General features: G+C 44.8%; 3 protein-coding genes across 4 annotated transcripts; 1 reads left to right on the top strand and 2 right to left on the bottom strand.

The window, feature by feature from the left end:
• Nucleotides 1-77: 77 nt before the first annotated feature.
• Nucleotides 78-2539, bottom strand: LOC6619952 (nudix hydrolase 8). The gene is made up of 4 exons (XM_002044128.2): nucleotides 2403-2539; nucleotides 1413-1777; nucleotides 1219-1340; nucleotides 78-945 (listed from the first exon to the last, which is right to left on the bottom strand). Exons 2-4 carry the CDS (start codon nucleotides 1577-1579, stop codon nucleotides 254-256), a joined length of 981 nt encoding a protein of 326 aa, XP_002044164.1. The 5' UTR covers nucleotides 1580-1777; nucleotides 2403-2539; the 3' UTR covers nucleotides 78-253.
• A 136-nt stretch (nucleotides 2540-2675) lies between these two features.
• Nucleotides 2676-5561, bottom strand: LOC6619951 (SRSF protein kinase 2). Of its 2 annotated transcripts, none has more exons than XM_032726525.1 (4): nucleotides 5521-5561; nucleotides 4235-5308; nucleotides 3728-4184; nucleotides 2676-3490 (listed from the first exon to the last, which is right to left on the bottom strand). In XM_032726525.1, the coding sequence occupies exons 2-4, from the start codon at nucleotides 5269-5271 to the stop codon at nucleotides 2780-2782; spliced, it is 2205 nt and encodes a 734-aa protein (XP_032582416.1). In that variant the 5' UTR covers nucleotides 5272-5308; nucleotides 5521-5561; the 3' UTR covers nucleotides 2676-2779. The 2 variants fall into 2 exon arrangements, with proteins under 2 accessions (XP_032582416.1, XP_002044163.1); XM_002044127.2 differs by having other exon boundaries at nucleotides 3728-4181.
• A 7880-nt stretch (nucleotides 5562-13441) lies between these two features.
• Nucleotides 13442-19291, top strand: LOC6619949 (protein piccolo). The gene is made up of 4 exons (XM_032725120.1): nucleotides 13442-13468; nucleotides 13528-16329; nucleotides 16392-16931; nucleotides 16989-19291. The coding sequence occupies exons 1-4, from the start codon at nucleotides 13442-13444 to the stop codon at nucleotides 19158-19160; spliced, it is 5541 nt and encodes a 1846-aa protein (XP_032581011.1). The 3' UTR covers nucleotides 19161-19291.
• The last annotated feature ends 4689 nt before the right edge of the window (nucleotides 19292-23980 follow it).

Here is a 23980-nt window from a genome sequence, read left to right as displayed (position 1 = left end):
TATTTACCATGTCTGGGCGTCATATTTAAAATAATGCCATCAAAAATGTGTTTCTAAAAATGTTATCGAAAGAAAAGGTTTTTTAAAAGGCTGCGTGAGCTTTAATTGATATATTCATATAATTATATACAAAAAAAAGCATTTATTGACTACATTGTGAACATTTGAATGCGCAGTTGTGCTGCTGCTGGCTTTTGGAAGAAAGGACTTTATAAAAATTGCACTAAGGATTTAGCCAGTGCACCGACAAGTCTCACGAATTCTTTTTATCCTGCTGCTCCCGATCCACGTAATACAAATTGTATTTCTTCTTCAGCACCTGATGCACTTCGTCGCGACAGGTGAGGGTCAGGCCGCGCTTCTGGTAGTCCAAAAAGGTGCAGACGAACTGCCTGTTCGTCTCGTGGACCTGCGGATGCTTCAGATACTCCGCGATGGGCATCCACTGGATGCGCGCTATCTCGCGTTCGCAGCGCGTAAAGTCCAAATTTAGTGGCTTTAGGGCGATGACCACGTACATGTCGGAGCAGCCGAAGGTGCCGCCATGGGCATGCCGCAGACTGACCACTGAGCGGAATTCGGTGCGGATTCCCGTCTCCTCGGCCACCTCGCGTATCGCCGCATCGATGAGATTCTCCCGCGGCTCCACATAGCCGCCGGGCAGCTTCCAGCTGTTCGGTATCATCGCATAACGATCGGACACCACCAGCACCTCGTCCTGTTCGTTGATCACCAGTCCACCGACGCCCATCAGCGTGTGGGCGTAGGTGGGCAGATTGCTGGACTCGTGCTCCGGTAGCCAGCGGTACATGACTACCACACCGGTCTTGGCATGATGGAAATCAAAGCCGTTCTCCGCCAGAATGGGAACCCAATCGGCCTGCTCCTTATACACACGGAACCAAATGGCCCGGTTCTTGTTCGTCGTCCAAAAGTCCAGGGATTCTAAAGTTAGTTATTTCGTTATTAAAATAGCACTTGATAACACAGATCTAATTAATAATATAAGTCGCTTATTGTCTATGCCTTTTTATAGTCGGACAACTTTTAAATTGATAAAAATGGAGAGCAAAGATTTTTGAAATTTAATTTAGTAACCCAATTTTAGATAGATTAGCTTTCGATCAACTTATGATAGCACGAAGAAGATACAATGCTACAAAAATATACGTGCAGGCAAAGATACCGACATATTTTAAGATCTACTTCTATTCTTACTTGTCAGCTTGTCCCGGAAACTGGCTTTGTCCACGTTCTCCTCGCGTCCATCGACTGTGACTCCGGCAAATCGATCCGTAATGCCGCGGAATACATCCGCGAGCGTTTCCATGACTTTGGAGCTAAATCGTGGGATACAAATAGTTTTCAATCATGTGTTAAATGCATATGTATGTACATCTTTCAATTCTTACGACGAGTATGCTCTTGTGAATTGCCGCTGTGACTGAAGCTTTAGTGGAACTCTGGCAGCAACCGTGGATGTGGGTCGTTTTCTAGCGGTCCGGAGGAGTGTGCTCCATGAATTGAACGCCGGCTGGTTAAGTACGGTTCTGCGAGCCAGAAAACCGGTGGCCAACATTAAATAATCTCACAGTTCGACGAACACAACGTTGTTGATGACGACAACGGCGATCGACCACGTTGGCGTCACTACTAGTTCGCAACCGGAGATCTGGGTGCTGCCCCCTTGGTGGGCGTGGCGGAGGCGGTGACGGCGACAACGACTTTAGCGTCTCAGTTTATCCACAATGCGAGGTGAAGCCAATCCCTGGGCATGCTGTGTGTGTGTGAGAAACGAGGCAAACAGACAGGTGAAAGAGGTGAAATAGCCGCATGGCTCCAAACAACGATGCAAATCTGCTGCGATGGGCGGAGCAGAGCGAGGCGGAGGAGCAGGTAGCCACTATCTACCGCCGGCGCTAGATAAGCGATATGCCCGCTGTTACGTTCGGATTTCTGTTCTTGGCATTTCGAATTTGGCGCTAACGTCAGTAACAAAAAGTGGCGATAGAGATGCGCAGAACAGCGTGACTTTGACAGAAAAACGGTGACATGAGGATAATGAAACTATAACATAGATTCACTTATATATATATGTACATATATATATATAAAACTGTGCTTTCACTATACTCAATACTGATATTACTGTCAATCACGATAGCAGTCACTGCTTCCTGCTCATCTCTAGCGCAACCTTGAGCGACAACCCAAGGTGCGTGTGGGTGGTGGGTGGCGGTGTTGTGGGGTCATTTCAATTGTTTCCGCATGGGTTTGTGTATGTTTATCAGCTGAATAGCTGCTGTTATCAACGCGCCAGAGAATTGATACGCGTTTTACATAACAAACCAAGCCAAACATATTTTTTTCCATATCTGCGCTAGAATAGAACTCGAACTCACTAGGAAAGCCAATGGCTAATGGTGTCACTGAGCCAATCCGTCCAGTTCCAAACGACTAATTACCATGGACTTTGGCATAAACAAGCGAATAGAGCAGCGCGCGATTTCAATTCGCTTCCACTTCCACCAGCACGTTGATTACTAGGGATGGCGCACAGTCAGCTGATCCGACAGTGCTGCCAACCTGGCTAGAAAAGCCTGTTCAGCCTTATATGCAATAGTTAAAAATCAAATGTGAGCAAATCAAAATCTTTTTAAATATATGGCTTCCGGAATTATTTATTATATCTTCAAAAAGCTAATATGGGTTAAATGGATTACTGGCTAATATATGGAATGTTTCCATCCTTTGGAACATTAGCCATGTTCGCTGTTCTTTAATATAACGTATTGGGGTCGCCTTTGTTGTCCTCATCCTTAGAGTCGATCCCGTTGTCCTCATCGCTTAATTTCTCGCTCTTGGGATGCTTGCAGTCCTTGCTTTCACGTTCAATGCCACGAACGACAATGTTGCATAAGTAGCGGCTACCCAAGGCTTTGCGAGCGGAGGTGCGCTTCAATGGATCGGTATTCAGCATGGGCATTAGGAAATCCACGAATTTCGTGGCATTGCGAGTCGTCCATCCGTTGCATGTGATTAGCAAATTGGTCAGTTTAGTGGGCCTCAGGCTTTCTCTGTTGACTAGTTCGCCGTTGGCCTTGAAGAAATTCGGCGAGTGTTTGCCGTTGCGGATGAGATCTCTCGGTATGTGACCACAGTACTCGATGATTTTTGCTAGATGGGCCTCATCCTTACCGCCCTTGCCCCGTTTCGACTGGGTATCGAATAGATAGGTCTTGGTGGCCAGCTCCCACAGCAGACAGCCCACGCTCCAGATGTCGACGGTCTCGGAATATCCCGCACCGAGTATCACCTCCAAGGCACGGTACTCCCGTGTCTGGATTTTGTCGATTAACTTATGATTGAAATGACACGCATTGCCCAAGTCGGCTATCTTCACCAGTACCTCGCATTCCTTGTTGGCCGGGTCGATGGGGTAAATATCGTTCAAATTGAGTCTTCTTTTCGGTCGGCAACCGGTTTCAGTCTGTGGAAGGTAAAAAAGATATGGTTAATTCAATTGGGGAATTTTTAATGAGTACGCAAAACATCTAATAAGAAATACGACCAGCTTTAGAATTAACATTCTGATTAGCAGAGCCTTGAAATCGTTCATAAAGACGCCTAGAAGTAGACTACAAAATATTCAAATGCAATTGGAATTCAATAATCCTAGAACTTAAGCTAAGCTTTCCAAATTTTAATGGAAATGTGGAATAAATACCGTATAAGCAGTCGATGACGACGTGGCATTCTTCTTGGTCTGGCCACGTTCACTGGCCTGCATCCGATTGGCCTGTGTGCGAAGCTCCTTCTTATCCAAATTCTTGATAATGCCCAGCACATGTCGCAAGAAGAGCTCCGGACTCTTTAAGCACAGCCTTATCTTGTCGCTTTCGTATATCATGTCCTTCATTTCGGGCAACTTGGCATTGCGCACCGTCTGGCAATCGCTATCGTTCATCATCTTAAGACCGTCGAACCCGAAGGGAATGCAGGGTAAGTTATCGGAGACGGCCATGGCGGCGGTGATCGGTTCGATGAGGCCACGTTCGGCCAGATGCAGCAGATCCTCGATGCCCTGCCTGCGGAGCAACCGGCGATGATTCCTGAAGAACGATAAAGCCTCCTTGGTCTTTGGCTGCATCCGTCCCTTGTCCGTATTGGTCATCTTGGAGCTACTGTTCATACGTTTTGAGATGTGTCTGCTATACGAGTATAGTTAACATACCAAGGTGTTTCCTTTTCCTCGTTGGCCTCCAAATATACTTCAATTGCCTTCCTGGCCTCGGTCCGAAGGATCCCCTCGTTGGACGCCAGCAGCACGTTCTCCGGCTTCAGATCGGTGTGTATGAGCCTGCACTCGTCGTGCATAAAGTGTAGGCCCGTGAGCACCTGCTGGGCAATTTGCTTGATATTGCAGATGGGCAAACCTTTGTCAGTGCATCTTTCCATGAGATCTAGCAGATTGTCACCAAGAGCCTCTAGGACCAGGCAAACATGGGTTCCGTTCGGTCCGGCGACTTCAAAGTAATCGTAGAAACCGACCACGTGGCTTCTGTACTTATGGTTATCGTGTAGCTTTTCAAAGAGCACTACCTCATCGGTACCATCTGATTCCGAATTGGCCACCTTGACGGCACAGTAGCGATCCATCTGGGAATCATAGCATAGCCACACGGTGGAGAAGTTACCCAAGCCCAGCTTTTTGAAGACATGATAGCGTTTCGCGAGGATATCGCCAATGGCCACCGGATGATAGCCACCGCTAACATAATCGCTGCAGTTCTCCTCCGTATCATTTTCACTCTCAGAATGCTCATACTCCCGATCGTCATTGGTGGAGTATCCATTGCTCTGTGGTTTCATTTTGTGCGACATGTTAGATTCGTTTCCATGGCCGAGTTCACCAACGGCGTCGCAAGGGGGATTAAGGCCCGTCAACTGGTCATCGGACAGCAATGGAATTCGTATTTTCTGTTTAGATGATTTCTTTGGTATTTTGTCGAACGGCTCCTGGTGGTCGGATGGGGATGGGGATTGCTTTTCTTTTTGCATTTTCGATTTCAAATCGGTCAAGCTCGACAATTGCTTTTGATCCTTGCAACGGGCTGGCACTTTGACCGTATTTGATAGATCAGTCATTCGATCTTTTGCCATTTTACGTTTCAAATTCAAATCTGTATCCATTTCCGCATCCATCGTTGATGCGTTGGCCATTTGAGCCTCGCCACACGATTCCACTTCCGGTGACCTGAATTTCTTCATGATCGACTCACTTGGATTACTAGACTTGGATTACTAGCTGCCGAAGAATGGTTTAGTTTTTGTCATTTGGGGAAATTTTCAATTCGAAATATGTATGTATGTACGAATGTTATCAACCAAATTAAATGAAATGTCAAACCCAATTTTTTTTTTTTTTTTTTTTTTTTGGGACCAAAAATTTTGATTGTGATTGAGGTTGTGTGAGTGCGCGATTGGTGTCGACAAAATGTTCAAATGTTTGAAACTTACTTTCTGATTCTTAGATACCAAGACTTTTGTTAGGAAGTTGTTTTATAAACGTAGAAAAGGCTAATTTTCTTGCCTTCTTACTTTATTAAAATATTTTCAAAGGTTTTATTATGTTCCGTTTATGGAGCTGTTTTTATAGTGCTGGCCAAAAGTTAACTGTTCGATTTACTGAAACGAAGGTCCCAAAACACAAAATGTTGTTTTCAAGGCTCACTTGATCAGAAAATTTTCACACGCACAGATAGCTAAGTTTCTTAGCATTTAAATAAATATAATTATATTTATTTAGATTTATATTAAAGCTTTTATTTCATAAGTTGAATACGGAAATATACAAATAAATATATATTTATACGGAAACCGTATAAATCGTTTAAATAGGCCTTTAAATTGTATAGTTGAGATCCCTTTGGAACTTTATGTTTATATCCTTTTTGGCTGCGCGCCCAGTTTGGCCCATTTCTCTCCACTCCTCTTCACTTATTTTATTTTATTTGATTTGATTTTTTTTTTTTTGAAATTGAAATAGTTGCGCAATTGAGGGCGAGTCCTTTGTGCGAGTCCAGTGATTTGGAAAGGGCTATTTAGAGCAACAAAGCGCCAGCGACCAGGAAACCCGGGGAATCAGGAACCAGTTAGCAGTTTAGCGCGCGATTGAAGGGATTACGAGTAGAAAGGATCGTAGATGTGTTGCGAAATGCACATTTAAACCGTGAAACACCAGGGCGGGGGGTGGCTTGGGGTGGGGGATGTGTCCTTGTGCCATAAATTCAGGTGCTTCAGTTGGACGACAATGGTACTCATTCAGTTTCGCCTGTTGTTTGCAATTTGATTGCCGGCTTAGCAATTTTCAATTTCTTTTTTTTTTTTTTTTGGGGGGGAAATTCCCGAAAAAAAATATGCGAAGAGTTTCCAAATAGCAGCGTACATAAAAAAGTTACCCCTCTCCAGCGGGTGATATTTGCTCAGTTGTTTAAACAAATTTTCCGCTTAGGGTTGCTAACCAACCTCCTGTTTGCACACAATGGATTTCCATGCCGTGGCTTAAGTGAAAATGCCAGGTCAAATATTTATTAAAAAATCTATGGATGTTTGGGGACACGTACATATATATATATATATATATAAATATATATCTGTTTTCCATCGCCGGCTTATCGAAAACTTCCACTTCAATGTCGAAGTTGGTGGAAAATCGGGGTTATTAGGTTCCCAGGCGCGATCTTCGTCAACCCTTTTCTTTGTATTTCCTTCACTATTTTGCGCGCACCCGGAAAATTCTTGTTTGTAATTAGGGAGTTTTCCTTATCATTTATACCCAAATGCCCTCGGCGGCATTCAGCATTGTTTCGCCGCCAATTAAGCGTAATTTCAAGTGTCCCGTTCTCGTATTTGTCCAATAAAATTTCGAAAAACTCCTAGGGAAACTGGTTGGTTTCGCTAACGAACTGTTTATATTCAGACAATGGTTGGGAAATTGAAATAAATTAACGTCGATTTTTCCCCATTTCCAGACGGTGGGTGGTGTGTGCCTTTGCCAGCTGAAGGCATCAGTTTCTTCTTTTCTTTTTCTTTTTTTTTTGTCGCAGTGCATAAGCTTTATTCAAATGAGTAAACGGGTAATGAGCAATATTTTTTTGTTGGATTTTTCCCTGGAGGCGTGACAAGCGGAAAATTAACTACTATTAAGCCATTTTCACACCCCCTTTAGCCAGCGATACTCTATAAGCATATAACTGGCTTAACTGGTAATTACTTTAGATATATTTATGAAAATAGAAATGGCCAAATTTTTTCATGTCTTGCAAGCTTTTGATTCTCTCTTTAAAAGAAAAAACAAAAAGGTTCGTAACCCATTTTGCTGCCCATCGAAGTGATCCCAAGTAGGTTGGCAACGTAATGAAAATCCGCTGCGGGACAGTGGAGATGGCCGCGGGCATGTTTTCTTAATTAATTTTCCGTGTTCGTGTTTTTCCCCGGGCTGCAAAGGGCCATTCCCCGATTGGCGGCAGCTTCCATGCGAGGGGTCGAAGGGTCAGGAGGAAGGGTCAAACGCCGGATGCTGCGCAAGGGTTGAGCGGATGATTGGGCATGCCCTAATCCAATTACCGCCATTGACCGCGATTTGCATTTCAAAAACAAAAAAAGGGCAAAACTATGCACTTCAAATGCAACACATGCTACCGAAGTTTGCTAATAATTTAATCTAATTAAATTAAAATTTTAAATCTACATTATAAATTAACAACTAATTTGCATTTACACAAATGTGCGAGAATCAAGTTCATTTGATCGATTCAAGGAGCTGCAGGATCTCTTGTTTCTTGCGGGGAATCACAAACAGATGGAGACGCAGACAGCTGTCCTTTGGGTGTTGCCTCCGCCGAAGGATTTTTCACTTTTCCATTGTTGCGTCGCTTCCTTTTTGTCAATGTGCAGTTATGTATGTACGTACATTGCCGACTTGTCCCTGTTTTCCACGCTTTTTTTTTTATTTTATTTTTTTTGTTGGTTTTCTTCTTCCCTTCAGTTGCCCGATTTCCTATTCATCGGGCATTTGATTTTGTTTTTCTCTCTTTTCGCCAGAGTGTGGCATGTGCCGCTCCATTGTGTGCCAATTGGCAGAGCAGCTGCTCCTCCGCCTTTGTTTGTCCTTCGAGTCCTTGCCAAATGCGCCAATTGCGCTGCTCATTATCTACCGACTTGGCAAAGGAATTGGCTGTGGATGGGGTTTGGGATCAGGGACCACCTCAGCTGCCGGGCTTTATCAGCTATCAGCTTTAGTGCTCCTTCTCCATGGGCAGATCCCTGAAACAGTATCAAAATAGTGGCAATTAGATAATAGCCAGGCATCATTGATCAGAGTTACATACCAGATATTCAATCAGAGTTTCCTTTTTAAACCAGTTAGTTACATATATGATTTTCATTTACAATAGCTACTATGCATCCCATCCTGGGCATTGAATCGTTGTGGGAATCTGATGGGCTGGGATCATTCATCACGCCATGCAGCGGATGCAGCAGGACTTGCCGCAGGATATGACGCTGCATAAAGTGTCCAGCGATCGTAGATCGTTACACAAACCGCATCCTGCGCAGTTACTTTTTAAGAGGCAACGTCCCATTGTGTGGATGCTACCAAATGTCCTGGAAATCGTAACGAATCCACGCATTCCGGCCAAGTTGTCCTGCAGCAGCTGTCCGGCGGGATCGTGTGATCCTGTCGCCCTGCCATCGCCGGCACCACAAAGTTCGCGCCCATGTCGCGGCCGCTGTAATCCTTTGACTGTGCCACAAAGCCAAAACAAACATCGCGACATCTTGCCATCCGTCGTCCGTCCGTCCGGTGAACCGAGTGACCTCTTCATTACCTCACGGCGACATTCTTGGCGGGTCACCGTGGCAAATGCAAATAAAAGGGGCGGTTCAGCGGGTCGGAAAATTACGCAATGCGACAGGAGGATGGCAGGATTAGCGCACAGTCCTGATTCCTTCATACCCGATACCAACCCAATTCCCACAGCCAAAGGGCCAAACTGACCCCTGTGCTCTTGTTTTTATTGCTCGTGTCGGACAATTGATTATGTGACGTAAATTTGGTGTAAACAGCTTTGGTCAGCTTGGCTACCTGAACGGATGCAGAATCTGGAATGGAATTCAGTTGTCAGTGGACATAAATCAGTGACACGTCGCCGTGATATATAGCCCATACATAATACATAATACATAATGCTAATCCATAATAATTACATCCATGTGAGTGTTTACAAAGCATCATCTGCAGAACAAAAACTCTTTAACCATTATGAAATACAATAGGTTTATTGAAAGTGCAATGCTGAATGAGTGCGAAAGGTCATAGTTGTTTGCAACTTTTGTGAAGTATCTATATATAGTATCTGAAGTACAGGCAACTCCTTGAATTCTAGAACGTACATTAAGTTTTTAAACTATTTCATAGATGTTTTGAATCTCAACACAATTTTGTGTGAACAGTAAAAACTTTTGTAATTACGCTAGTAGATAGCTTCGGCTACGACTTCCTGTCCAGAAAACAATGGGACATGCCACAGATGCATTAGAACTCACTCGATATGCAAACATACATACTTGCATAATTGAAAACTGTCAACGTTTGACAAATTTCCCGTCGTAAAAAAACGGCGGCGTGTAACCCTAAATTAACCCCACCCACCCAACAACCAACAATGTCAAGGGCATTGCACCAAAACGTTGTGGAAAAGCGAACGAACAGGAGTCATAAAGTTGCGATCGACAGTCAGGTCCTAGCTACACGCTCCTTGATCCTTGGGCCGTGTTAATGTGTTGGGCGCGTGGGTACCACCGATCCGATCCGACCTGCCGGTGCTGATGGTGCTGATGGTGCTGGTGGTGGTGGTTTGCTCCTGGCCAGCGGGGATTGCAATCCGCAGATATGATCTGGCATATCGTGTAGTTTTGACAGTTTATCATTATTATGCCAGCCCTCATCATGGGCGACTGATGTGGTGGTGGTGGTGGTGGGTCAACCGGTCACTGGTGGTCGGTCATTACATTGTGGGCATGTTGCTCCTTGTATTTAATTGATTTTCTGCACTGGCCCAAGTGGTCGAGTGGCGTCATTAGCTCCTCGCGGCTCCAGATACGGGTTGAGATGAGTTCTGTTGCGATAGTGGGATGATAAATGGAAATACTAGGAAATACAAGTCAGTTACTTACGTTTATGAAGGGTTATGAGCGGAGCTGTTCAAAGGACCAAGATCAAGTAATGATAATGATCCTAAAGCTAACGGAGAGTGGAGAAAGGATGGAGAAAGGAGCGTTCAATATAAGCTACAATAATGATAATGATCCTAAAGCTAATGAGAGTTCCTGGTGTTAGTAAAGATCCATCTTCGTTCATAAAGAGCCGCTCGTTTTTTTCAGTTATTAGTGGGTACTAAAGGTCTGGAATACCTGGAATACATGGCTATTCTAGTACACATCTTAAACTTTGACCCCCCTCCCCACTCCATTTGGGCACTTTCTCACGTCATCCTTGTGGAGGTCCTTTGTGTTTCCTTATCGCTGCGCACTGCGAAATAAAAAAAATTTCGCACACTCGGCACCGAATTGCTATTTGGCAAACAAGGGCACACACATAAATCTCAATCTGTCTGAAAAATATGTGAAATCGAAAACGAAATCGAATGCATTGTGCCGAAATCAAAATTTAACCGCAAATTAGGCAATAAACAATGGCTGAAGCGGTCATGGGTTAATACGTTTAGCATCAGGATCAGCATCGGCAGACAATCGCCGGGGTCACAGCCATCTCGATTCGATTGGAAAGGGTTAAAAGCGGCGCGGGGTTAAGGGTTGCGATACCCAAACCCTATCGCAATCAGCATTTAAAACGTGCGAAAAAAATGGATTGTGCTGCTCCAGTTTTGCCTGGCGGTGTGCAAAAGTGCCCCTTTCAATATTCCAAAAAAGAACATCACACATCAGCACTTTCGAGTCTGACGAATGCCGAGATGTGCGCCATTTTCGAAAAATTCCAAAATTCGAAAATTCGAATATTCGAAAATTCGAAAATTCGTTTTCCCAAATGCCAGCTAACCGATTATTTTATTCAGCAGATACAAAACCGTATTCAAACCGAATGTATGTTCAAGCTGAACCAGGACCTGATTTCATCGTCGGTGGGACAGGGGAAGTAGTAGTCGCTATCATCGGAATCGCTAATGGTGGATTCATAGTCGGGTATATCCGCCATTAGATCGACATACGGAATCTCATCATAATAGTAAACTTCCTCCATTGCTTCCTCATCATTCTCTTCGATCTCTAGCTCTGGTGGACCATTGATGCCATCCGATACTATGCGAAAGTATACAGTTAGGTTATCATGGTACTGATCTATGTATTAACATACCTGGATAGCTATACCAGACGTCCGGAATCGGCTCTGATCTCATTCTGAATGCTGGGCTTCGTACAGATAGTTGAAACTTAAGCAGTTCTGCAATACATACATTTTAAGTATATTAAGACACATTTCTAAGTAACTAAATTAAATATTAGTATACTAATATTAAGCTAGGTATTACGTGGTATTACTCCACCCAAAAATATCAATTTCTGGGCTAGAACCGACAAACTTTAGGTAAACAAACATACATATTAGCAAGCTGATCCACCTTTGCACGCCATATGGAGGATACCCGTTTAGGTCCTCGACGGAGAGGGGTCGGTTGGATGGTAATTTCCTATAATTGGGTCTGGGTCACAAGTAGCGACGCCTGGACATGGGTCATCATCATCATGCGAACGCTTGGTGGTGGGCACCTACGAGAGTACGAAGGAAAATGGAAAATCCTGTCCCGTGCGCCGCGGTCTAATCAATTACGCAACCTTTAAGAAAAGCGCGCGAGGCGCCCCCTCCCCCCTCTCCGCCCGACCATCAGCGCCCGATAACTTCTACATTTTATTCACATTTAATTGCAGCCCAGACATTCATTTTCCTAAACCTGACGGTTTCGCTGTCAAACGGTTGACAAACTTCCCCGGGGATGACATGTGATGTGACGGGACTGGGATTCCGTCGTCGAATCCCCGAATGAATTTCTAGTCCGCGGATCACGGGAACCCGAAATTCCGAGGCCCATGCCGGAATCTACATACATACATAAATACATACATTAATACATACATTCATACATACATACATACACGTATCGTAATTTGCATTTTCTAACCCTTTTCTTTGTCTAATGACTTGCCTTGCGGTTCCCGTGTCATCTCGCTCGCACTTGCAATCCGGCTGTAACTGTAGCTGTGCAACCCACTTGCACCCATTGCACGGCTAGGATCGTGCCCCCTCACTCGCACCCCTATGCTTTGCAGTAGAAATTCTGATTTTCGCGGCCTTCTTTTTGCCCCGTTTTCGCTGGATTTTATTTGGGTAATTTTCATTTCAATTAAATATGCAAATGCGCAAGCGTTAAACGTTTAGTCTTTAAGGCGTTTGTTGATATCATTTGGATATATCTAGGGTCCCAAAAATACATAACCTACAAAAATCTCGCGGAAACGCCGGCAATCTCGCGGAAACGCCGGCAACATCGAAAATGCAAGTTATTTGCGGTAAACTGAAGAAACATGTGCTCATTTTCATGTTTTGGTCACTTACCGTAAGAAAAGGGTTTCCTAAACTCTGTGTTAGACACTTCTTATATTAATGTTAAAAAAAATAACAATATAAAAAATTAGCTTTGACTCGAAAGACAAACAGTTTGCGACTGCTAACACGAAAGTGGGCAGTAGAAAGGGGAGAGGGGGAGAGCACTTGACTGAGATGCCACTTGACCCTAAGGACGAGCACATCAATTATGCAATCGGTTAATCGGTTAACAACACTTTTATCGGGATCTACAAGTTCCGACCCCTAACTACTGATGTATGTCTTTTAAGGTTTTACTGTAATTATGTAATGTAAAATCAAATTTGTAATTGTAATTTGTAATATGACAACCAAAAACACATTCAATAATAACAAACAACAAAATTTAAAAGAATAATCAAAAAATATTATTATATTAATAATTAATAATATATTAATAATATATTAATAATTATTTAATAATAATAATCATATAATATAATTTTAAAAATGCATAAATTTATTAATTTGTTTATAAAAAATGTAAATCTGTTGAAGATTACAGGGATATACGGCATTGAACACATTTTCCAAAATAAATATTAGTGCAATTTTTTTTTTGCAATGTATGCAACGCCATTTTAGCTTACTGTAGAATAACGTTTTAAAACACTACACTGCGTTGCCACCGTGTCGCTTTTAGTTCCTTTTCCGGAAACTTTTGCGGAGTCAAGTCGAGTAACGCAACGTCCAACGGGTGTTTAAAATAACAAGATGACAAATCCACTGTCTAACCCAAACGTAAATATTAATTAAATTGTTTAAGTGCACGTTAAGAGAATGTGGCCATTAAATTACAGGTAAATCGGCAAGTTTCAGCAAATCCGCGCGCGCACGTGGATGAAAGTCTCCATGTGCATGGGCGCGTGCGCAATCTCCTCCTTGCGAGTCGCCCCATATACCGCCAACCGAATCTTGTGACTGTGGCAGCGCTTTGCCTGCCATTGTATTCCGAACCAGGAGATCAGAATACCACCCCTGCGCGTTTTGGTGACACCCAGGGCTTTTACCGCAACGGTTGTTGGTACAATGGCCAATTAAATCAGGAGCCACCATCGACTAATAACCAACAATTTTATCTATTGGCCTATCTGCCATCAATCACCAATGTCCAGCCTGTTCAAATGATATGGCACGTGGCTCCAACTCAAGGGTCACCACCACCACCACCGCAACCGCGCTGTTGGTTGCCACCAACACCACCACCGCCACCGCCACCACCCCAGTTTGTGCTAAACGGTCTCCCTGTGCCGGTGAATTATATAATGGGCGCGCAGCCTCAAAGTCCTGTGTATGCACAGAATCCACAGGCACAGGCCATGTACGCAATGCAAAGAGCTACCGTGCCACCGATTCCACCAGTGCAGACACTTCCACAGCAAGCCCCTTCATCGAATCGACCGATTCAAGCTTTAGCTCCAATGATGGTGAGCCGAGGGGTTCAGGTACCCCCACGTCGTCGGCGACCATCATTTAGACACCCGTCTCAGCAAAATCCAGCTCCACCAACAATAGATCATGCTCCATCGCGGATGCATTTACCAGGCGCTGGAGGCCGCAACCTTGCATCCCAGAATCCGGGGCAATCCGATCCTGCTCCATCGCAGATGCATTCACCAGGCGCTGGAGGTCAAAACCTTCCATCCCAGAATCCCTCAAAACATCGTCAATCTCCACTTACGCGTGGTAAGGGGCAATCCGATCCTGCTCCATCGCAGATGCATTCACCACGCGCTGGAGGTCACAACCATCCATCCCAGAATCCCTCAAAACATCGTCCATCTCCACCTACGCGTGGTAAGGGGCAATCCGATCATGTTCTATCGCGGATGCATTCACCAGGCGCTGGAGGCCTTAACTTTCCATCCCAGAATCCGGGGCAATCCGATCCTGCTCCATCGCAGATGCATTCACCACGCGCTGGAGGTCACAACCATCCATCCCAGAATCCCTCAAAACATCGTCCATCTCCACCTACGCGTGGTAAGGGGCAATCCGATCATGTTCTATCGCGGATGCATTCACCAGGCGCTGGAGGCCGCAACTTTCCATCCCAGAATCCGGGGCAATCCGATCCTGCTCCATCGCGGATGCATTCACCACGCGCTGTAGGTCACAACCATCCATCCCAGAATCCCTCAAAACATCGTCCATCTCCACCTACGCGTGGTAAGGGGCAATCCGATCCTGTTCTATCGCGGATGCATTCACCAGGCGCTGGAGGCCGCAACCTTCCATCCCAGAATCCGGGGCAATGCGATCCTGCTCCATCGCGGATGCATTCACCAGGCGCTGGAGGCCGCAACCTTGCATTCCAGAATCCGGGGCAATCCGATCCTGCTCCATCGCGGATGCATTCACCATGCGCTGGAGGTCACAACCTTCCATCCCAAAATCCCTCAAAACATCGTCCATCTCCATCTACGCGTGGTAAGGGGCAATCCGATCCTGCTCCATCGCAGATGCATTCACCAGGCGCTGGAGGCCGCAACCTTGCATCCCAGAATCCGGGGCAATCCGATCCTGCTCCATCGCAAATGCATTCACCAGGCGCTGGAGGCCGCAACCTTCCATCCCAGAATCCGGGGCAATCCGATCCTGCTCCATCGCGGATGCATTCACCACGCGCTGGAGGTCACAACCTTCCATCCCAAAATCCCTCAAAACATCGTCCATCTCCATCTACGCGTGGTAAGGGGCAATCCGATCCTGCTCCATCGCAGATGCATTCACCAGGCACTGGAGGCCGCAACCTTGCATCCCAGAATCCGGGGCAATCCGATCCTGCTCCATCGCGGATGCATTCACCAGGCGCTGGAGGCCGCAACCTTGCATCCCAGAATCCGGGGCAATCCGATCCTGCTCCATCGCGGATGCATTCACCAGGCGCTGGAGGCCGCAACCTTGCATCCCAGAATCCGGGGCAATCCGATCCTGTTCTATCGCGGATGCATTCACCAGGCGCTGGAGGCCGCAACCTTCCATCCCAGAATCCGGGGCAATGCGATCCTGCTCCATCGCGGATGCATTCACCAGGCGCTGGAGGCCGCAACCTTGCATTCCAGAATCCGGGGCAATCCGATCCTGCTCCATCGCGGATGCATTCACCATGCGCTGGAGGTCACAACCTTCCATCCCAAAATCCCTCAAAACATCGTCCATCTCCATCTACGCGTGGTAAGGGGCAATCCGATCCTGCTCCATCGCAGATGCATTCACCAGGCGCTGGAGGCCGCAACCTTGCATCCCAGAATCCGGGGCAATCCGATCCTGCTCCATCGCAGATGCATTCACCAGGCGCTGGACGTCACAACCTTCCATCTCAGAATCTCTCTACACATCGTCCATCTTCACCTACGCGTGGTAAGGGGCAATCCGATCCTGCTCCAGTGCGATCCGATCCTGCTCCCAATGTCCAGGCCATGGTGGAGCCCGAGGTGGCAGTAGCCGGATCCGGATTGAACGGTCCAAGTGGAACCATTGACGCCCGACCATTGACTTCTGATCATCCAGCCCAAGCTGTTACAGTTGTCGAGCGTAAGCAATATTCTTACGAGTCCGATATATCAATGGAGGATCTATTTATCAAGGCGGTCCAAAATGTAAGTACCTATATATATATACCTGTATATCCTAATCATAAATGTATCACATGGTTTTATAGCATATGCCGCAAAGCCATTTAGTGCCAGCCGTAATGGTAGCCCAACCAGACAATGTTGTAGTTAATGATAATACCAATTGTACACCAATGCCGGTTAATCCACCACCGACTGGAGCTTCCAATGTGGCTGTTGCCCATGAAAATGATTCGAATTCGATTCCAAACTCCGTCTTGGTGCATTGTGCTAATGCTGATGAGTTTGAAAAGCCCCAGATGGAGATTGTTAATAGCTCTGATGTAAACCAGCAGGTGGTTATGCCAACGAATCAGCCAGAATCTCCGAAACTAAAGCTAAAGAACATGCAGCAGTCAAAGATTCAAAGCGCTGATACAACACCAGAAGCGAAAACTGAGGAGGCACCCACTATCACTGCCCATCCGGAGCCAATTGACGAGGCACATGCCATCAATTCCTTGCCGGAGCAGGTACCAAAGCCAACGGACACCAGTGCATCCCGTCCACCTGTGAAAGAAGCTATGCTGGATGCTATCTGTGCGAACATGAAAGCATTACGAATCTCGGCGTCGCCCAAAAGCAATGTAAGCTTTAACACATTATGTCTGATCAAGTACCTACGTACATATTTGTTTTTTCAGATCCCAAGGAATCCAAAGGTCAATATGAATCATTGGCCCCCATTGGAGAGCAGCATCCGAAAGAAAAAGGCTGCCAAAAAGGATAATGCTCAACTGAAAAGGAGGTTCCCGAAATTAGTAACAGTAATTTCATTTAACTCGAACGATAGGCCTCCAAAAAGCCATACAGCGGCACAGGAGAGGCAACTAGCAGCAAATAGCGATCGGCAATCAGGATTAGTTAATTCATCGAACTCACATGCTAATAATCATATGATGAGACAGAAATCTGGTGGCCAAAAGACACCAGAAACCGATTCAAAGCGTCGATCAATGGCCACAGAAAAACGCAATTATGATCCACCATCGATGGACACAAAGAAACGGTCATACGATCAGGTTATGGAACAAAATCCTCAAAGGAACCTGGTGCTGCGCAACAATTCGCCTCGGTCGCCAGCGGCTTCACAATCCGTGCCCGTGGTGGTCGAAAAACGTAATATTCCTGATAATGTTTCGAAGCCGCCAGTGGTTAAAAAACCCTTACGTCCCAATAATGTGCAGCCAAAAAAGCCATTGGATGAACTGAAAACTCTAGGATCGAACATGTTTGACCTTCTGGTAGAGCCGGATATGGAGGATGACAACGACGAGAACACTTTCGAGCAAGATAAACCGGACGCCGACGATGTTAGTCCACCAAAGCGTTCCAACTCGCAGAAGGAGAAGAGGCGCTTCAAGAAACAGAAGACGGCCCTTGAAAAGCAGATCAAACTCACGAAATTGGCCGAAAAGGAGGCGAAGCGGGTCGAAAAAGCAAAGGAAAAGGCCAAGAACGCGAATGCGGAAAACGCTTTGGCGGCTATACAATCCAATCAAACCCAATCAGCTAACGAATCCGTTTCGGGTGGCACACTTGGCAACTTTGCTCAGGAAACCATATTCTTTCATCAACTGCCCGACGTGGTGGGAACTCCTCCGCCATCTCAACCAAGATCTTGTCCGTCGCCAAGTGTTGCCCGTTCGGAAGTGAATTCCAAACAGCGTACGATGAAGAAGCCCACCAAGTTGAGCACATTCCTAGCGGCTGTAACCAATGCCACATTGAAAAAAAAAACCCAAGCTGGAATTAACAAAGATTTACCAACCCAAACATGTACAGATCCCGCTGCAGGAGTTCCTTTGCGTTCCAACGCATCAGATGCTGAATTAAAGCTGGCAATGCCGGTTTCCAAGCCCGATGCAGGAGTTCCTTTGCGTTCCAACGCATCAGATGCTGTATTAAAGCTGAAAATGCCGGTTTCCAAGCCCGCTGCACGAGTTCCTTTGCGTTCCAACGCATCAGATGCTGAATTAAAGCTGGCAATGCCGGTTTCCAAGCCCGATGCAGGAGTTCCTTTGCGTTCCAACGCATCAGATGCTGAATTAAAGCTGGCAATGCCGGTTTCCAAGCCCGCTGCAGTAGCTCCTTTGCGTTCCAACCCATCAAATGCTGTAATAAAGCTGAAAATTCCGCTTTCCAAGCCTGCTGCAGGCGTTCCTTTGCGTTCCAGCGCATCAGATGCTGAATTAAAGCTGGCAATGCCGGTTTCCAAGCCCGATGCAGGAGTTCCTTTGCGTTCCAACGCATCAGATGCTGTATTAAAGCTGGCAATGCCGGTTTCCAAGCCCGCTGCAGTAGCTCCTTTGCGTTCCAACCCATCAAATGCTGTAATAAAGCTGAAAATTCCGCTTTCCAAGCCTGCTGCAGGAGTTCCTTTGCGTTCCTACGCAACAGATCCTATATTCAAGGCGACAAATCCGATCTCCGATCCGCTGGCACAACCGTCCCTGCTGTTGCCACATAGGGTGTCAAAAGCGACATCGATGACCAAGGATAATTTCGAACGAAATCGAGATGTGGTGAGGTCATCCCGATCACCGCCATCATTGAAAATCGATATGACCAAGCGAAATGCTGATAAGCTGGCAACAGCATCTTCATCTTCATCAGGAACAGCACCAGCACACCCTCAAAATAATTCATGGAAATTTGACGTCCGTCCTGGCAAAGTTGTTAGCCTGCCACTTCTTAAGAATGCTGAAGATCCGAATCGTGGGGAAATACAGGAGCCAATTGTAACCAGTGAACCAGGACAGAATCCACCAGAAGAATCCACCACGAGAATCCACCGAAAACCACAAGAAGACTGAAGCAAAGCCGCACTTCAATCATTTCGAAGATCAAATAATACTTGTGATAGAACTCTAAGTCATCTCTATAATCACCATCACCTTGCCATACAGAATCAATCGTTCATTGACCAGAACAATAACAACATTACACTGCCTTTTGTAAACTTACATATATTTTGATTAAATAAAATTTGTTATATAACTATATCTAAACTCGTTCTGCTAATCCATTTAAATACCCCCTGGTGCACCAAGCTTAGGATTGGAGAACGTGTGAGTTTGCACGACTAGGTGAGATAATGCACACAACTGACAACTGCCCTATGAACTCATCCCGTTTGCTCTAATCTCTTCCAGATCTCGTCCGGTTTCATTCAAGACGAATGCCGATTGCAATGCTTCTTAGGCTAGGAGCTTAGCCGCAGTTTGAACTAATTAAGTGTCGAAAGGATTACCAACGCCTACCCGTCGTGTGTTGTGATTTACGAGTCGAGCTGCCAACTAACTACCTGCACATCTGGGTGCTACCTGTACGGTGATCCTCATTAGCATGAGACGACGGCACCGTAGGAGGTGCCATCCAATGGGACTTAGTCGTGTGCCATTCCATTCACAGAGTTCCATTCATGCACAGCGTATGTAGAATTGATAATCCCATACCATTCTAAATTTTATATTCTTAGTTGTTAGTTTTTGAGTCCAAATCCAAATCCAAATACCCATCCCATTTGGCTTAGCAGTTGCTTTCGTATTGCAGGCGAATCCTGCAATCCATTCGAAATCCTTTCGCCCGTTGCACAATGTCCCTTCTGAATCTGATGCAGCTGCTCCAGTGCTCGAATGGTGAACGGTGGTCGGGGTGTGGGTGACATTTGCATCTGGCCCAAGACGACGATCCCTAAGACGCTCTAAGCCAAATGGATGGTCGCATTGTGTGTTGTTTACTCGTCTCTTCCCTCCTTTTGTCCATTCAACCAGCTGGTCTCGTCGCCAGTTGAATTGACAATTGAAGAATGCTCCCGTTTCGTGTAGAGAAGTTCGTGGAGAAGTTCTTATCCAGTGCCGAAAATCGGAATTTATACACATTATAATAATAATAATCATAGTAAGAGATTTAGATACTAATGCTAATGGTTTGCTTTTATGAATCCGTTATTAAGATTTTGTTATTCACTTTAAACGATTTGAATCGTTAAGATTCCAGATTAAGATTAAAGTAATCTTTTCATATCCTATTATCTACATAATTCTACATATTTTATGTTATGTTATATAAAACTATTATGATATATACTTCGATTTGTATATTTAACGTTTATTTTGATTGCTCACACATTTGTGGCCATTAGTTTCCTATTTCATTGGACTTTCTCCACACTGGAATCAACTGGAATCCAATCGACTTTCCCTCGCCGTTGCAGTAGAAATATCTTCATTTGCGATGATGGGCAGACTTGAACTCCGCCTGTCAGCTGCACGTGGCCACGTGGTCACCTCAATTTGGGCCCATCAAACGGGCGACTAACTGCTATAATTGGCCCACTTCACTTCTTGGCCATCGGAGTGGCTGGCTATCGCAATTGGATCTGGCTTTTGCTGTTGCTTTTCCGACTGCGTCATGTCACATGTTGTGACTATACATATGTATGTACATATGCGTATGTATGATGGATTCGAGGAAGGACTCACGCGTATCGATGTCCCTGCTGCTTTGATGACTCGATCCCGATCCCAATGACCCTCGAACAATTTATTGCTCAATTTATATTTGCTTAGACTGCCAATAGTTCAATAATTCATAAAAAAGAAAAAACACATGAAAAACGCAAGAAGCTATCGTGTGTCCTGGGAATTTGCATAAACGTGATTTGCATAAGGCAGCTGCCTCCTGGGAGTAGGCATCACCATCACCATCTCCAACTCCAACTCCATCTCGATTCTGCCTCCTTGGCAGGGGAGAAAATCAAAGGGCAAAAGGTGTGAGCTCATGTAATGGCACCGAATTTGACTCTACCTGGACTTTCCTCCCATCCGTCAATGGGTCCTTTCATTTCCATTTCCATTTCCATAACCATTACCATTACCATTCCGCTCTGTTGTTGTTTGCCATCCGTTGTTTTGATATGTAAGTTGATATATGATATTTGATTTCTTGGATAGACTTCTGGGTGTCGCCGGGGTCTCAACTTCAATTACGGCAAATGGCAATCACGACGTAGCTAGTTAGGCCGATAGTCATGGACTTCCATCCTATCCGTATTTTTTTTTCTTTTTTGCCAGATTGAGGTTATCCATACACATTTCAGAAAAACGTCTATTTGAAGATATAGCAATTGGTAGGGAAACTTGTTTGATTACTAACCAATGCAGGTATTTAAAATAAGTCTATAAGAAATAGCACATTCAACCTTATAATACCATAATATCATATGTAATAAAGATGTTGAGCTTGATGATATATACTATATATAATATTTAGTTAAACATTAGCTACAATATGGTTTTATTTCGATTGAGGAAATTGCGATTGTGCTGTGTTTTATGGTTCTATATTGTTATATATTTTTTATTAACAACTATTTCTTTATTTTAGCACAGCCACAGCTGCCGTCGAGTCTGGAATTCTATGCAAAATAGTCCTGGGCGGCGACTTTTAGTCGCGCCTGTCAAGTCAGTCCATGTGGCCACATGGCCACATGGCCGGGTGCAGTGCATCGCGGATCGCTGTAGCGGAACGCACGCCACTGCCTACCTACCACACACTACCTGTACAGGACGCACCCCCTAAGCCCGACGCAAGTCGCACAAACACACAAGGAAGCGTAAAAAATACGAAAAACTAAAAACGAAACAAACAGGCGACCTTTGGTGAAGTGCGTTTGTAAATTTGTTTGCCAAATCAGATGGAAAACAGGATGCAAGGAAGTGCCAAGGAGGAAGGATCCCATCACTTGGCATATGTCACCCTGCCGAAATGAACCCTTTTGTGCCCGATCGATTTTCCATTTTCCATTTTCGCATTTCCTTTCATTAGTGCAACGCGGAAAATTGCAAATGATTCAATTCTAATCCGATGCCCGCCGCTTTTCGTCTCATTTAAATTTTTGCGCACTTCAAGTGATTGGGTAAGTCCCACGAATCGGGTCTTCAAGAAAGGGTTTGGAAGGGATTCAAGGATGATTTTGTCACATCCCGGTGGACTGCTGTCAAGTGAGCCGCACTTAATGAAGTAAGCAAAAGGATCCCGATAGGGAAAGATTGCAACGAAGATCGTCTGAAGTTTCGCACAATTGTTACAATAATATTTTCAATGACATGACAGTCCCATAGATTTGCATTAATGATATTCGCCCCGTTGCGTCCCAAAGATGATGATGATGATGATGTGCAACATTTGTTCGTCCTGCCCTCTTTCCTCATGGCAGAAAACAGAAAAGGGTTGCTCCTTGGGTTCCTTTTTTTTATAATTTTAATTTTGTTTTTTAGAAGTGTTGGGTTCGTCGAGGAACTCGCAATATTGGCAATTATGGCAGTCGACCAGCAGGATGGATGATGCATGGCGATATTATGCAGAGCATATGCAAAGCAGGGGGAGTTAATCCAGATCTAGGAATCTGGCAAGGAGTCCCTAAGATTGATTATGGCTACTATACTCATGGAACTGTCCGCAATCCTCTCGGTTTCGGATTGAGTTTAGATCGGCGGCCCAAGAAATTGATTGATTATTTTCGGCGCATTCTGGGATTATATTGAAATCATGCCGCCGCCTTGATGCATCTTCTTTGGACATTTTCGAATGGAGAAGATGCTAATTTCTGGCGGTTTAAGGTTCCCATCATTATAATAATTATTAAAAATTGTATTATTGTTAATACATTTCTGTACCAGTTCTATAGTGCAAAAGTAGCTTTATTATATAAATAATATGTTAAAAATATTTGAAATAATAATAATAAGCATTTCTAAAGGTAAGCGAAATGCTTACATATTTTAAAATATATTTTAACCTTTATTCTACAAAAAATTTACATCTATTTTACATTCATAGAGTTGCTTGACATATTGCTGGCCTAGTTTGCACCGTTTCCATGGACTTTCCCATCGATTGGTCTGGATTTTCAGCTGTGACCGCAGGCGCAGGACCTTGGACCCGATCCTTGGGTACTGGCCACCACTCGTGACCTTTACACCTGCCATTGGGCTTGATGATGTGCGGTTTGGCAGCCCAAATAACATGTTATGTGCGGCCTAATTGGACCGAAACAACAAAACAAAAAACACCGATCGAGGATGAGACGAGAGAGCCACGGAATTCAAGGACTTGCTGCAGGAAGCGCAGGCAGCGAAGGACATTGCCCTGGCCAACAGGTGAAGTTCGATGTTTCGAGGGATACGGCTTGTTAGAACCTCGCTAGAAGTCCTTCAACTAAAAAAAAACACGAAGGTGCTAACTTCGTGATGTTGCACCATTCCACCTACACACCGAATTCGAATACACTTTGAGGAAATTGCTGCCACTTCATTAATTTCATTGCATATATTTATGTTTTTCATTATTGGTGAGTTTATATAATATATATGTAATATATATATAATTTATAATAAATATTTGCCTTGCAGATTACATTTCTCGGACTTCTGGGTGAGCTAGTAATCGTATGAATATATATGTTTATATATAATAGATATTTGTATTCCGCAGGCGCGGAATTCTCCATTGATGACCAATTTTTGGCAACATTTCTCCCAATTCAAGTGGAGGGGGCAGCCCGCAGGACTCGGCAGCACAACTGTTAGGCGCTGAATGTCCTTCGTGCTTGTGGGTCTCCTGTTTTTGC

This window comes from Drosophila sechellia, chromosome X (assembly GCF_004382195.2).
Source record: "Drosophila sechellia strain sech25 chromosome X, ASM438219v1, whole genome shotgun sequence".
Taxonomy (NCBI): domain Eukaryota; kingdom Metazoa; phylum Arthropoda; class Insecta; order Diptera; family Drosophilidae; genus Drosophila; species Drosophila sechellia.
The sequence above is the reverse complement of the archived record's forward strand: the minus strand, read 5'-3'. Positions and strand labels throughout refer to the sequence as shown.